Source organism: Nannobrachium achirus (genome assembly GCF_963921795.1).
Source record: "Nannobrachium achirus genome assembly, chromosome: 7".
Classification (NCBI taxonomy): Eukaryota; Metazoa; Chordata; class Actinopteri; order Myctophiformes; family Myctophidae; genus Nannobrachium; species Nannobrachium achirus.
The window spans coordinates 33,129,893-33,144,803 of record NC_137816.1 but is presented as its reverse complement, the minus strand read 5'-3'; the positions used below and the strand labels follow the sequence as shown (position 1 = coordinate 33,144,803).

The 14,911-nt window shown below is 42.9% G+C and overlaps 1 protein-coding gene across 2 annotated transcripts in view; it reads left to right on the top strand.

Moving 5' to 3' along the window:
- The first annotated feature begins 74 nt into the window (after positions 1 to 74).
- Positions 75 to 14,911, top strand: part of cd276 (CD276 molecule) — a 193,730-nt gene continuing 178,893 nt past the window's right edge. For both annotated transcript variants that reach the window (XM_080729260.1, XM_080729259.1), the window contains exons 1-2: positions 75 to 358; positions 10,486 to 10,606. In XM_080729260.1, the coding sequence (XP_080585386.1) occupies positions 10,561 to 10,606 (46 nt within the window). In that variant the 5' untranslated portion in view covers positions 75 to 358; positions 10,486 to 10,560. The remainder of the gene's footprint in view (positions 359 to 10,485; positions 10,607 to 14,911) is intronic.

Genomic DNA, 14,911 nt, shown 5'->3' with positions numbered 1-14,911 from the left:
CAGCAGGTTACCGTAGACATCCCCCAGTCTACTGAGCCCAGTGTGACATCACCGCTGGACAAAGCGGTGTGTGTGAGAGGAGTGGTTTGTTTCTGTGAAGAGAATCGTCCCAAATCAATGGAACTTAATGCGTACTATCTTGAGACGCACTGACCGCAAGGATTAACCACAAACATCAAGGCTATATCAAAGTTACTATCGTGTCTGTTAAAGTATCGTATAGTCTTGTGTTTTACTGTAAGGGGGATGTACTAGGCTACACTTCAAGAAAATAAGACCGCCTGCTTTTCTCAAAGAAATTGCCACTCACTGCCGCTGGATGGTCCGTGACCGTGATTTAACTTTAGTTCTGCACATGGTAAGGATTATTCAAATCGTTTATTAGCCTAAACAAAGGGGAAATGAAACGTATGATGCTATATCGAGAATGGGGGTTTCCAAAGACCAAGCAACAGCTGAGAACTGTAGGCTAACTGAACGGACGACTGTTTTAATATTTTACAGTAAGTAATTGGCTGAATACTGTATTATACTGAATGTAATAACGTGTTCGTAGCAAATCAGAGGCCTACGAGTAGCCTACGACAGTTATTTGTTTATTTTCCACGAATGTAGCGTTTATGAATGAAATGTAATGCGCCCCCCTTTGACAAAAGGTGTGAATAGCAATATTGTCCATACTGTACATAACATGTAGCATACGAGTTGGCAACTTTCTATCCAAAATGGTGAATGGCTTCCCACATCACACCTATGATATTCACTCACTTTTGGGTCAGATGTTGACATTTCAGTGAGTGAAGTGAACTTAGTGAAGTCAGCAGTGGTGGAAAGTAAGCCTGTGTGTGCCTAAAGCCAAATAGCATACATACAGTACACTTTTGAGGTAGCCTATGCTACTTTACTTACTAGAAGAGTAATTACATGTTTTAATGTTTTATAGGCTAATTCAAATAGTATAGGTCTATATATCTCAGAGGCTTCACTACAATGACTGTATCTTTGCTGATTTAGATTATTAGTTCAAAACATAGGTCTACATTAAGCACTTAAGCCCTACTCTTAAATTAAAAGACGTGTATTTTACTTGTAACATAATACTATTCTACATTGTGGTATTTCTACTTTTACTTTTACTGATCCTCATCCATATTAGACTGTTAATAGGCTACATTACATTGAAGTCAGTGCTGTGCAGTGGTTTTGTCCTGAAAGGACACCTACAGTATATAGCCTGATGTTGCCCGTATTGTATATCACATTAAAGAGAGCAGCTGTGATATCCTGGCTGCCCTTACAGCTTCCGGTGGGATACAATAGTCTTTCATAGTAAACTGCAAACATAGTGCCCAAGAGGAAATCCTATAATCTGATTTGGATCAAAGACATTTTTTTTTTTTTTTTACATGTGTGACTATCAGTGGTTCGCAAACCTTTTAATTCCAAGGACCCCCAACTCCCATATATCTGTGAGCAGGCTATACATGGTCCATGTGGTTCCATTTGTACACTCTCAAAGTTACAGACCTGTAAGGGTCCATTTAGAACGCCCCCAATGAACCCTGAGTGCCCCTGAACCCACTTTGAGAACCACTGGACTATAGATTATACCCCTGAAATGTTCCAGGTGTGAAGTTTTGATTGGAATATTTATTTATTTTTTACAAATATATTGTGGGTGAGTCTTCAGTTGTGACTGCAATGGAGAGTTTATTTCACAGTTTGGCAGCCAGGAGGGAGAAGAGTCTGTGACGTGACCTGGCGTTTCCCAGGGACCCTGAGCGCAATGGTGGGGGTCAGTGGTGGGCAAGGAGGTAGGGAGCGTCATCACAGAAAACAAGCGCTCCTTTCCCTTGCAGCCCCCCGCGCCCCCTACCGTTGCACTTAGGGTCATTGGGAAAAACGTGGACGTGTCTGTGACATGTGGAGCATTGTCCAGGGTGTCTTAAGGAAGGTTCAGAGTCAGACAGCATTCCTGTGTTGTGAACAGGAGGGGTTGTAGGGTTGGATCAGACCTTGAAGGTACAGTGGGTGCCATGCCTTTTAAGTTGAGATATAAGCATTATAGTCTGGGATCAGTTCACTTTACAGGGTTTGATCCGGTCGGGAGCGGAAACCACTTTACGTCATGTTGTAGTCCTAGACGGACTACACTTTGGCCGGAACTACCAACCGAATTCAGTTTTAACCCAAAATATTCCCCTGCACCCAAGGACATAGTTTTAGGGCCTACCTAATAAACACCTTGATGCGGCGTAGTTTTGCTTTCGAAAAATATGTTTGGTATGTGCATCTTTTAGTCCAACTCGTAGCGACTGGCAAGACTACACTAGGCTTCTCGAGCATTTTAATAGGGATTAGGGAAACAAACGAGGGGAACTAAATCAAAGCGACGCCGCTTCTTCCAGTGGTTTCCGCGCTTTAGGCGGAAACCAAATGGTCTGTTGTGAACGAACACCAGGCTTTCTCCCCAGAAAGACTGGTAGGCGAGGTTATAAGCATTACTGCTCAACACGTCTTCTCATCCCACTGACTCACTTACAAGTGATTGTGTGTCATATAAAACATAATTATCAAATGTAAATAAATATAACAGGACTATGTGTTTCTCAATTGGTCATAAAGAAGTCATAGTAAATGAATGAAATGAATATGTTTTGAGATTCAAGTGGCCCTGCCCCTTTCTACCTTTATGTGTCTCAGTGCGCCAAAAGACAGGGGAAACTCAAAACAATATAGCCAACCACTGTGAAAGATTTTTGCCTTGATGTTTTTATTTGACTACTGTATGAGTTTGGGGCTTATTTCCTGCCCCGGAATCACCCAGCTCATGCAAAAGAGGGCAAAGCAAATGTAAAATGACTACTGTGTTATTGGCTCTTATAAGACTACTTTCATCCCATCTCATCATGGTGTGCTTTCTTGATGGGGGTGATTTCTTCCAGGATGGAAATGTCTCTCCCTCATCATCAACACATAAATGATGGACCAGTGGTTTGAAAATGACAAGGTTTTCCATACGGCAAAGGGAAATACCAAATGCAATGCTAATAGCGTTCAGTAACCACGACCACATAGGGAATAATTGCAACATATGGGAAGTTATGGCCCAAATGATCTCATGCATCATGTTAATGCTGATGCTGACCTTTGTTGGAGATGGATGACCTAAAGGCAGGCGGACATTAGGGATGGGACGATAAGCGATATTATCTTTTATCGTGATAAAAAACACTCACATATCATGGAGATTTAATGTATTGTGTGATATTGTCCTCCGTCATGCACTGGGATCAATTCACCTTTTATTTGCAGAGTTGCATATCCGGTACCACTTAAACCCTATAATTGGTAAAAGGTACTTATAATATATGTAATTGATACAGTCTTTTTTTCCACTCTCTATCAAATGTCTTTGCCAAAATAGCCGATCTACAAGCTCACAACGCGTGACGTGTTGTGAGCTTGTAGATCTGCAATTTTTTGGCAAATGTTCCGCCCCAGGATAATGGATTTTGATTATCGCGATAATATCGTAAATCGAGATTTCTTTTGTCACAATAATCATGATAAGAAATCGTCCCATCCCTAGCGGACAGTACCACATAGTGGAAAAGCAAGAGATGGTAATTGCCAGAGACTTCCAATTATAATTGCATGACAATACCTGGGCCATTTAAAAAAACTATTACAATTCTCAACATCTAGTGATAATATTATGCTGCATTTTCTTTTATGCTTTTGACCTCAGTGAAAAGCGTAATAACCCTCAGAGCAATAAAACATCAAAACCAATGTTCCTTATGATTGCGATTAAAAGGCCATGAAGCAGCACTTATACTAAATTAATTTCAACAGCTTTCAGACAGTCATTCAGCAACCAATGTTATAGAACATAATTTCATTGAATGTCATTAAAATAATATAATTCATTTATAGGTTAAATAATGTGTCTAAAGAAAATAAACGAATAGAGCAATGATGTTGCTCCAACACATTTAGTAGTTGAGGTGTGTACATTGCAAGATGCTTTTGAAGAAGCTTTTGCACAAGCGTACATACAGGATCCATTTGGTTCCATTATAGTACATAGCCTGAGTTAAAACCACTTACACCCCGGCGTACAGTATATGGTCTCTGTCGGGTGGAAACCTCACATGTCCAAAACTGTATTCAGGATTCAAATTCTAAAACAGCAAAAGTAACAGATCTTCAAAACACGTAGCTTCACGCTGCGCTTAGAATATTTGCCTCAGAATAGGGACGCTAGGATTCAAGTTGTTAGATTAACACTGAAGATTTTACTGTGCAGTGACATCACATTACCACGTCATTCTTTCCCCCTACACTGTTATTGTCTGTACACTTTTACACTGCACAGCTCCGGTTTATTGTAGTCTGAGTGTCTGGGTCCTACAGATCAGACTGCAGCTGTGGTCAGATTGTTTTGACCCTTGATGTTGAGCTGGATAATAAAAGTCAGATAGTAAATGCAAGGAGGGAAAAAGGGTGGATTTACTTGCTGGCATGGCACAGGGAAAGAACTCTGAGTCATTTGGAAGACGACAGGCCTTTGATGGCTTCCTGGTGGCTGAACAATAGAGACAGTGGTTTAGTTACGCTCCCAATGGCATGTACTGTACCTCCATTTATGCGAGGCACAGGCAAACTGTAAGGCATGGAGGAGTATGAGCAGTGGTGGAAGAAGTACTCATATCGTTGCTGTCGGGAAGAAACCTTTATCTCCATTTAAACTTTTTTTGTGTTTTTTCGTAAATTAACGCCCTACTTGATCATAGGCCTACTACACAGTGTCACACAAAAGCATCAAAAGTTGCAGATCAACAAGCCCGAAATGTTCACTCTCTTATAAGAGGATTCCTGAAGCCCCTGAGCCTGAGAGGTTAAATTATAGTTTGGCATATGACCATGTCGCTCCATGAAAATAACAGATTTGATGAATTAGGCTTAACTACTGCCATACAAATCCCAACATTCTTATTCTGGGGTTAACGTTCTGTTAACATAGCAGATCTTCATGCTCACAATGTGTCGCTATGACACGACATGTTCACGTAGAAGAGATTTGTGTTGAGGAGAGAAAATGAACGGACCAATTATTGAGGGGTGAATAACTTATATCATGGCAGATTTAGCATCCTAAATTCCTTCTAAATAATTTGTACATGTTTTAACTGGTCTGGAAGAGCTGTGGTGAGCAATGTGTTTTGGAATCTTGATACAGCTTGTTGAGTTTACATGGCTACCCACCCACATGCTCTCAGCCCATCCCGTAACCTAAGCCCCATGGAAAGAGATTTGGTCAAGAGTTTTGGTATGATAAAATGACTCATTTGGTAAGACCCAATCTGGCTAGCCATCGTCAAGAAAAAGTTTGTCGCTCTTTTCACTTTTGCAGCAATGCAGAAGTCTGTAATCGATAGACTAAGTAAGACCAAAAACGAAGCAGCTGGGAAACTGATCAGCGATCAGCTTTCCTAAGTTAAGAATAAATATAAAGAGAACCACTTGACCGTAGCGCTTAAGGTGCTCTGTGCAAGATTTTTAGGCTTTTTACTAGCCTGGGTTATAAATGTCTATTATAAACATCATTGAGCAAAAGCTGTACACGGACCTGTCCCAGTGTCCTTGGCGTTGTTGGCGGCTTTTACATGCCCAGCCTGTCTGGGCCCTGGGGTCCGAACAGCAGCCAATGTCTTATAGGCTGCTTCTGACCCCAGACAGGCTGGGCATGTAAAAGCTGTCAACTAAAGTGACCTGTACTGTACCAGTCTCTTTTTGGTGGTCTCCCTACTCTGTCATTAAGACAGAGACACCCTGGTGTTGGTATAGGACACCTACTGGTTGACTGCTGCCATAAGCACAATAGCCAGTTTAAGCAGACCGTTTCTACAACCGCGACGCGAGGCGGGACTACGGCTGCTATGACGTAATCGCCGTAGCAGTCAAAATCGTTAAGCAACAGCCTTCCGCGACGGGGTCCCACCCCTGTTACTGGACTCTTTGGTTCCCATGGCGACGCGACCACGCGACCACTATTAATAGCCAATTACACCTTTCATGCCAACGTTAAAAATACACCTGCCTGTCTGTCTGTCTGTCTGTCTGTCTTTCTGTCTGTCTACCTCTCCTGTCATCGTGTCATTGTGCCCAGCCTTTGTATTGTGATGCCAGCTGATCTCATGGTGTCACTTTGGCCCCAGCTGGCTTTATATCCATCCATACTATAATTAGAGAGAGAGGTCAGTCAGTAGGTCAGTCACACAATGCATTATCTATTCACTCGCTTCAGCGACTGATCTCAAATTTAACATGGCATTGGCCATTAGCATTATACACACGGTGACGGAGCCCGAATTTCATTTTTCCCGAATTCAAGCTATTTATTAGAGTTTCTTCTCTCTACAGCTCTACAGCCTGTTGTCAGGGTTACGGTCCGTTCCTCCAGGCCATGGGATCTGTAGCCCCGGGCCCACACACACCTCTCTCACAGTTAGGAATGTTATCTCTCTCTCTCCCCCCCCCCCCCCCCCCAACGGGTATGGAAAAATTAAGCAAGCACATACATCCCCATACTTCTATTCACCTAATTTTGCTGTTAAATTATTTGTATCCATCATAAATATACACTCCTCCATGGGCTGCTCCTTACATTATGATGCTCCCACATATTCTCACGCACGCACCAGTTACAGTTACTTTCCCCATAACCCACACTCTGCACATAATTTTGCAGCACATATCTTCCAACGGGTAAGGTCTAGTAATAGTGGTTATCCAGCCTTCACACCTCCTGCATGGAAGGAAGGGCGGGACGGGGAGTGCAGACACACAGGAGGATGTCTGGATGACGGGAATACAGTACATTAAGTGTGAGGATAGGATGCAGACCTAAATCTCTTTTCCTTTTGTAGTGCCAGCTATGTTAAATCTTTCAGCGGAGGATTAAGCTCACAGTGAGAACATTGTTGATGATACTGATAGATCATCATTGCTGACCTTTTGTACCTTTCTAAAGGTTCTCAAATCTCAACCTGGGCTTTTCTGCCTTTATTTGATCAATAGAAAACACAGTAAAGAGAGAGGCAGGTAACAGGAAGAGAAACGGGCAGTGACACACAGAAAAGGTCATCAGGGTCAGGAGTCCTCAGGACTCGAAATGCGACCCACCTTAGTGACTCGCATTACAGCCTATAATAGGCCAGCGGCACACCCTCCTTTAGGATGCGCAGTTTTGGATGTATTAGGCCACAGAACCCCCCTATAACTCTGTACAACACACTTGTAAGGGTCCTAACTATCAGTCTTTTAGCTGGGGACGTCCTGGAAACGCCTCAAAGACTGCTGGGGGTCCCCAGACCCCACTTTGAGAACCACTTTTCTAAAGTATATGGGTATAAAAAGCCTGATTTATACTTTGTATGTTGCATGTCCCAAATATCAGATTAACAAGCTCACAACGTGTCTAGTTCTGAGCTTGTAGATATGCTATTTTCGCTGTGCAACATTGTTGTACGACCGAGTAGAAATTAAAGAGGTCTTTTTGTAGGCCAAACCAGTGGCTACCTCCCCCGTGAGTTCCTATTATCATACCATTGTAATGTTTGCATTGGAATTTGAATAGATTAATAAATAATCTCTATATCAAAGAAAGGCTTACAATATTCACGCATTCTGCTCTTAAAGATCAGCTTCACAAATCAACCAAATCTATCAAAATTCCCTCCCTAACCCCTAAAACCTTGGGATATTATTAAAGGTTGTAATTTATGTTAACAACAGATCTCACTTTATGCATAAATAAACGCTATGGTAAAAAACTGTCTCTCGTCCAGGTTGTAGGACTACAAACTGCGCTCATTTTAAACTCATGCTATGTTTGTCTTGTTAGGGACAACACATGTTACACGTCAACAAATCATTCAAAAAATACAACTCAATGAGTCACATAGTGCTCAATCTGGCTAGCCATCGTCAGGGAAAAGTTATGTCACTCTTTTCCCTTGAAGCATTGCAGAAGTCTGTAATCGAGAGACTACATAGTGCTAGACAACACAATGAAACCGCACAATACAATGTAGCATAGGACCACACAACATAGCAAAACATAGCACAAGAAAAATGAACAGAACAAAAAACAGGACATTAGAGCTGAAACAGGTGGGAAGTACATTTACTGGGCGTGCTGTACTTAAGTACAATTTGCTTAAGTATGTCAATTTTTCAATACTTCATACTTGTGCTCCACTACATCTCAGAGGCACATGTTCAGTGGGTTGTTGTTCAGTCTTTTCATATGGCCCATAAGAAGCAGAGTCACAGGATGGAATCCCCCACTCACTTTAGTCCTAGTGTTTTCTCCCACATTTCCCAAACCACAACATGCTGACTATGTCACTTTTAGCCCACCCCCTCCCCTCTCTGTCTCACTGCAGCTCCCCTGTATCTGTCTCCCCCCGTCTCTCTCTGTCTCACTGTTCTCCCCTCCATGTGTCACTGCTCCTTCTCCCTCTCTCTCTCTCTGTCTCACTGCTCTCCCCTCTGTCTCACTGCTCCTTCTCCCTGTCTCTCTCTCTCTCACTGCACTTCCTCTCTGTCTCCCAGCTCCCCATCCCTGTCTCTCTGTCTCACTCACTGTCTGTCCATCCGCCCATCCATCTGTTCGTCTCTCTCCTGCCCTCCTGTCTTTCTCTCTCGGCTTGCTGCAAATTGTTACAGAGAGGACAGTGGAGGTTATATAGCAGAGCAGTTTATCTTTTCTGCCACCAACAGTGACAGTCCTAAAAATGTCATACTGTATGTGCCCACTAGTAACCTCCTAAAGGCCACAAAGAGAATGACAGTCTCTCTGCAAGTCCCTGTTTGTACTCTCTTTAACAACATTAACCCTGATGTCCCTATTTTGGTCATGTTTGCAAAAAAAGCCTAGTCCTTTATATTTAATCGTCATGTCCCGCAGCAAAAAATAACTGATCTACAAGATCACATAGATGGTCATGTCACACTTACTAATCCAGATAATACCTGGTACCTGCCATTTACCTGAGATGGTTTTACCATGTGAAGAATGTAGTTTTTACCTTTCCTGTTCCATGAACTGGTCTATGGAACGGCACATTAAGAGCACTGTACCTGCTGCTACTTTTTTTTAACCCTGCCATGTGTGTGGATGCGTGTGTGCGCGCGTGCGTGTATGCGCATGCGTGTGTGTGACTGTCTAGGCTGCTCAACAGCGCCACTTGGTCACCCAGGCCTGCCACTGGTCACCCAGTGGTATTGCAGCTCATGCTACATACATACAGTAGCTACTCATGCTACCATAGTTACATAGTTACATACACACTCAGGCAGTCAAGTTTGGGAGTGCTTGTACCGCTCAAAAATAAACAAACCCATAAAAGGTTGAAATATGGAGATACAACAACTACGCCATGGGAGCTTGTGTCATAGTCACAAGCTGTGCTCAATACACTAAATACTAGTCCAGCATGAAGTGACGCCTTCATTCTATAATAGATTGTTAGAATATACTGTGTCATAAGGCCAAGGATGAATCACACCCTCACATCCATACACACATGATAGTCTGTCTAGTACATGTGACTGGAAAGACAGTAAGGCTTTACCTAACAGGGAATGAAGACAATTATACCAAAGTACATACTGGAGTAATATTCACATTCATCTCCTTAGTTTCAACCTGCTTGGAGGGAGTCAGAGGGGTGTGTACATGTGACTAGTGTGCCTATATTACAACAACAATAACACACTATTGGGCAGAGGGCTCTTCATCAGTCTGATAGTGTGTGCAATAAAATCTTTCTGAATTTGAGCCTAAAGGCTTATTTAGTTGCATGTCGGGTGTCGTGCACTGAAATGAGCAGATCTATAAGTTCAGGAAGTGTCGCAGCTTTGTAGATCTGTTATTTTTTAACACTGACACGTAACTAAGCTTAATAGTGTGCAAGGTTTTCTTTTGTTCTTTTTGTTTGAAGTTTGTTCTGTTCTTTGCAGAGGGCTGAGAGAACACAGGGCTCAGGAGTTGGAGGCATTCTCCCAACTAAACCACACTTTGTAGAATGCAATCATTAGATGCAGTAAACCCAGTTCTCACCAATGATTCGCAAAACACAACTAGTCACCACTTAAAACCACTTGCAACATTATCCCAAAACTGTACCGACCTGCAACGGGTCGATTCAGACTGCTGCAATTTCTCGCATGTTGCAACTGGTTGCATTGGGAATCATTGGTGTGTGGACTGGGTTTTACTCTCTCTCTCATCTATCTCTCTCTCTCTCTCTACTTCACACACATAACGAATGTGTCACATGTATCTTCTCTCTGTCCATCATGAGTAACCACCATTACGTCACTAACTCACTATGCTACTCTGTGGTCAGGTTTGGGTGTGCGGCCTCATAACTTCTCCATTTCTCTCTCTCTCTCTTGTCCCTCCTGCAGTGCCATTGTGTCTGAAGAGGTCATCTCTACTGTGACAACCCTTGTCCCTGTCCCTCCTCCTCCTCCCAGAAGACCATGCTGACCCTCCTGCTGCCTGCGCTGCTGGCTGCCCAAACTCTCGGTGGGTGTTTGTGTCTGTGCCCTGCCATTAAACCCACACACCTTTATGAACACATTCTATGCCATTGAGGAGTATATTCGGATATTGGACTTATTAATGTTTTAAATCATATTGCGCTCTACAGTACCCATTGGTGTGCTGGAACTTCACTTCCCATGTTGCTTTGGACGATGGTGACGTCATTAAGCCGCTCCGGTTCCATCTGCTCACTGTCTAGCTATCGGCAGATAAACAGCGTTTTCTCATAATTTATCTCCAGATTGCGGCGATCGGCCCGAAACGCTTTTTTTTACCGGGCTATATCTAAGCTGAGGATGTTCGCGGTAGCAATGTTTCTCCTCTGGGTGAAAAAGATGTATGGAAGGAAGTATCGTCATCAACACGGGCGCGCGTTAGTGATGCGCGGTGCGGCCCGCGGTCCCCCGCGGTCAGCCCGCGGGCCGGGTTGAGCTGGGCCAAGAAATGTACACTTTATTGGCGGGGCGGGTTGAGGCGGTCTCGTTCGGTCTATAATGCGCACCAAGTGTCCTTCTATGCTCGTCAGCCAAACTGGTCCGTGTCATGTAATTCTAATTAAGTCCATTACTTCCTGTAAGTAGACTTGAAAATAAAACCGTTGCCTAATCATATTATGGGAGTTTAACTATCTTATTTTGAAATCCACCGACCACCGCTTGGGAGGAAGTGCTTCTGCTTTGTTAGTTTTTGGCTACTTGACACAGCCTATCTTCAGCTTAATGTAAACAGAAGACAGAACCCAGAACAACTCACGTGTGGATCAATTTGGATTGTACAAGCTTTTGACTAAACTAAAGTTCATATTATGATATGAAAACAATGCTCCTTTGACTTAAACAACGTACACCCTTTGAAAGTTTGATAAACTTTGCACCTCCGCAGCAGATATAGGTAAGGAGCTGGTTAATTACCTTTTGCAGGTTGGATGCTGTCGTGCTGCGGTGAGAGCATAGATTGTAGTAAATAATATTTTCTCAACAAATTATGTTGAGAGGCGTAGAGCTGTTGCTTTGGTGTCTCGGGGCTGGGTCAGATAATTAAAATTGCGGGGGCCCGCGGTCCATAAAAATCACTAGCCCGCGCATCACTAGCGCGCGTGATTTCTGTGGGCCCTTCAAAATAAGAGAAATCTATGAAAAACCCTGGCAGTGTACCGCCATCTAGTGGTGCAAACAGCTGGCACAGAAAGTAAAGGAAGCTTTACTTTCACTTGACTTGAGTATGTCCATTTTACAGAAAATCTTTACCATACATATTTAGAGTATTACTACAAATCATAACCACTTAGTCCGTGAAAAGATTTTGCCAAATTTAGAAAATGTTTGAAAAACCCATTTCACATAATTAGTACTTTTTCTTTTTTTCCCCCTTTAAGTATATTTTGATGGCAATACATGTTGTACTCTTCTTTTCCTTGTAACAGGGTATTTCTACATTGTGATATTGCTGCTTTTACTTGTGTCGAGTCACAGTCACACTGCTGTGGGAAATGTCTCTGTCATTCAGACAATACACCCTCCTGCAGCATTAGTGCTCCTCAGGCCCTGACACGCGAACACGTGAACAGTTGTTCAGACCATTCTACTCCCAAAACTAATAGCCCAGACAGGCCTTTTTTTTGGTCCCAGAGGAGCTGACATTACTTGTATTTAGAGAAGCAATGTGCTCAGGGAAGTAAAACACATTTCCTGTGTAATTCCTTTTAAAGTATGGTTTGTGCAAGGGTCATGCTTTTTATGGTATTATAGGGGTGAGTTGTTTTTGAGTTATATATTTTTTTATTATTTGGCTTGTAAGTTGTAAAGCAGAATAGCTTTGGTCATTGTGTTCAGATTTGGGAGGGTTGTGGGGCCCTGGGCGAGGTAACTTGCTGGAAGTTGCAGTTTTTCTCTTTGCCGTGATTCAGAGAGAGCGTGGGTGTGTGGCGTGTGGGGAGTCTCTTACGCCGTCGTATTTTCGTACCACAGGAAGGCAGGGCAGTGTGGTTGATGTAGCAATTGAGGAGACATAACTCACACGCTCAAAGTTTCACTTCAGTAGAAATAGTGCTGCTCGAAGCGAAAACCTGTGTCATCATAAAAAGTGAAACAAATGGCCGGTTGCTCGCTCGATAACGCTTCACGACACGGTAAATAAAAGTGGGAAATTCAGCGTGTCAAGGAAAGGATCAACACTCCGTATATACTAACTCTATCTCTCCCCGGTCGGCCTCTGTGTGCCTGACACTCCAGTCCCACTGTGGCCCATATTCCTTTATATCAGTGGTCCTCAAACGTTTTTGTGCCAAGGACCCCCAATTTCATATATTTGATCACAGACCCCATCTCAAAATGTTTTGTGCCAGGGACCCCCAGAAGACAAGTGTTAAAGAAAATTATTATATATATATATTTTTTTAAATAGCAGGTGTACGATCGTGTAGTTCCGCGTTTCGAGGTAGGCCTAGTATAGGGCGTAATTACATATTTACGAAAAAATACAAAAAGTTCAAATATGGAGAAGGTTTCTGCCCGACCGCGATGATACGCAGATACATTTGAAAATGGATTAAGTGTTCCTTTAAGCCAGGGGTTCTCAAACGTTTTTAAGCCATGACCCCCAAACTAAACATATTTGAAGCTAATCATCTGGGGACCCCACAAAATCATTTGGGGACCCCACTTTGTTTGAGAACCACTGCTTTAAGTAATAAAGTACTTCTTCTAGCACTGGTCAAAAGGACAGCTCTTTCCTGAAGCCTGGGGCTTATGGCCACACACACACACACACACACACACTGTAAGACACACACACACACACGCACGCACGCACGCACGCACGCACGCACACACACACACACACACACACACACACACTTCAAGTCTCAGCTCAGGAGACTTCCAGTGTCTGTCGGCAGTGAGGTTCATTAGGGCTCCATTCTGTCTTTGAGGCCCTAATGAGCCTCCGGCCTGCTCATTACTGACTGCATGGTCGTCCAGTGTGGCTCCACTCTCTGTTCTCCCTGGGAGGGAGAGAGAGGACAATCAGGAGGTGTCTGGCCCTGATGGAAGTCTTTAACTAGCTGCTAATGGCCTATTGTAGCTCACACAATGATACACGTGTACCCAGCTAGCCACCAGTGGTGGAAGTAGCAATACCACACTATACAAAATATATGTTCAGGATTGGACTTGAGACAAAGGACAAAAGTATTGTAGTTGAGATACACTTAAAAGCACCACAATGTAACTTTTCTCTTCTACCCCGGATGTGAACCTGGTTTCCTGCTTAAGTGCTGACATTTTTACCATTGAGCTAATAGAGCCTGCCTGTGTGGTCAGGGGATAAATGTAATCTTGACCATCAGGTCAAATTTCGTGTCAGATCCTGTGTCTATAGGTGAGACATTGTTAGCCTGGCTTGGCCAGACTATATAGTAATGCAGCTAACTAACTGCGGATTGTCTAACTGAGCTAGGCTAAGACATTGTCACGATCTAAATGCATAGATAGAAGAGCAGGGTGACAAAATACAACCACCCCAATTGCCAATTGCAATACTGTAAGTTAAATTGTATTAACATACTCTATCATACAGGTTGGACAACATTAAAATGCATTAATAAAAAAGAAAAAGTGTTACATAGTGAGGCTTTAAAGTACATTAAAAAATCACACCCGTGTGAAGTGGAGCTGTGTGTGTGTGTGTGTGTGTGTGTGTGTGTGTGTGTGTGTGTGTGTGTGTGTGTGTGTGTGGATCATGTGTACCGATTTTTGTGACATTTGAAGAAAATATGTAGGAAAAGGAGCAAAAAGTGTGTTTTGGAGAAAATTCAAGATGGCGGAAAATCTATCATGGCGCAAATGGGCGTGGCCTATATGGGGAGATGCGTCATGACCCAAGGAATCCAGGGAAAAAATATTTTTAATTTTCCGACCTACGGTTCAAGAGTTACAGGCCAAAACGTAAAGTGGGGTGTTATGGCGCCACCATGCGGCCAAATGACACAATTATTTTTTATTTAATCCTTGAAATCATTATGAACCTCCTCTCCAAGTCTTGAAACTCTAGCCCCTATGGTTTGCGAGAGACAAATAATTGAATGTGAGTTTTTGCGATTCCCATTATAAGTCAATGGAGAAAATTAATTCACTAATAAATTAATATCAATTAAACTATAGAACCTTTCTCTTAGCAAGTTACTAGCCCACGATTCCCGAGTAAGCCGGTCGATTTGACATATGGCGCGAGTGTGTGGTGGCAAAACTGTGGGACTAGTAGCGTGCCGAAGTTTAGGAAGTTCAGGCT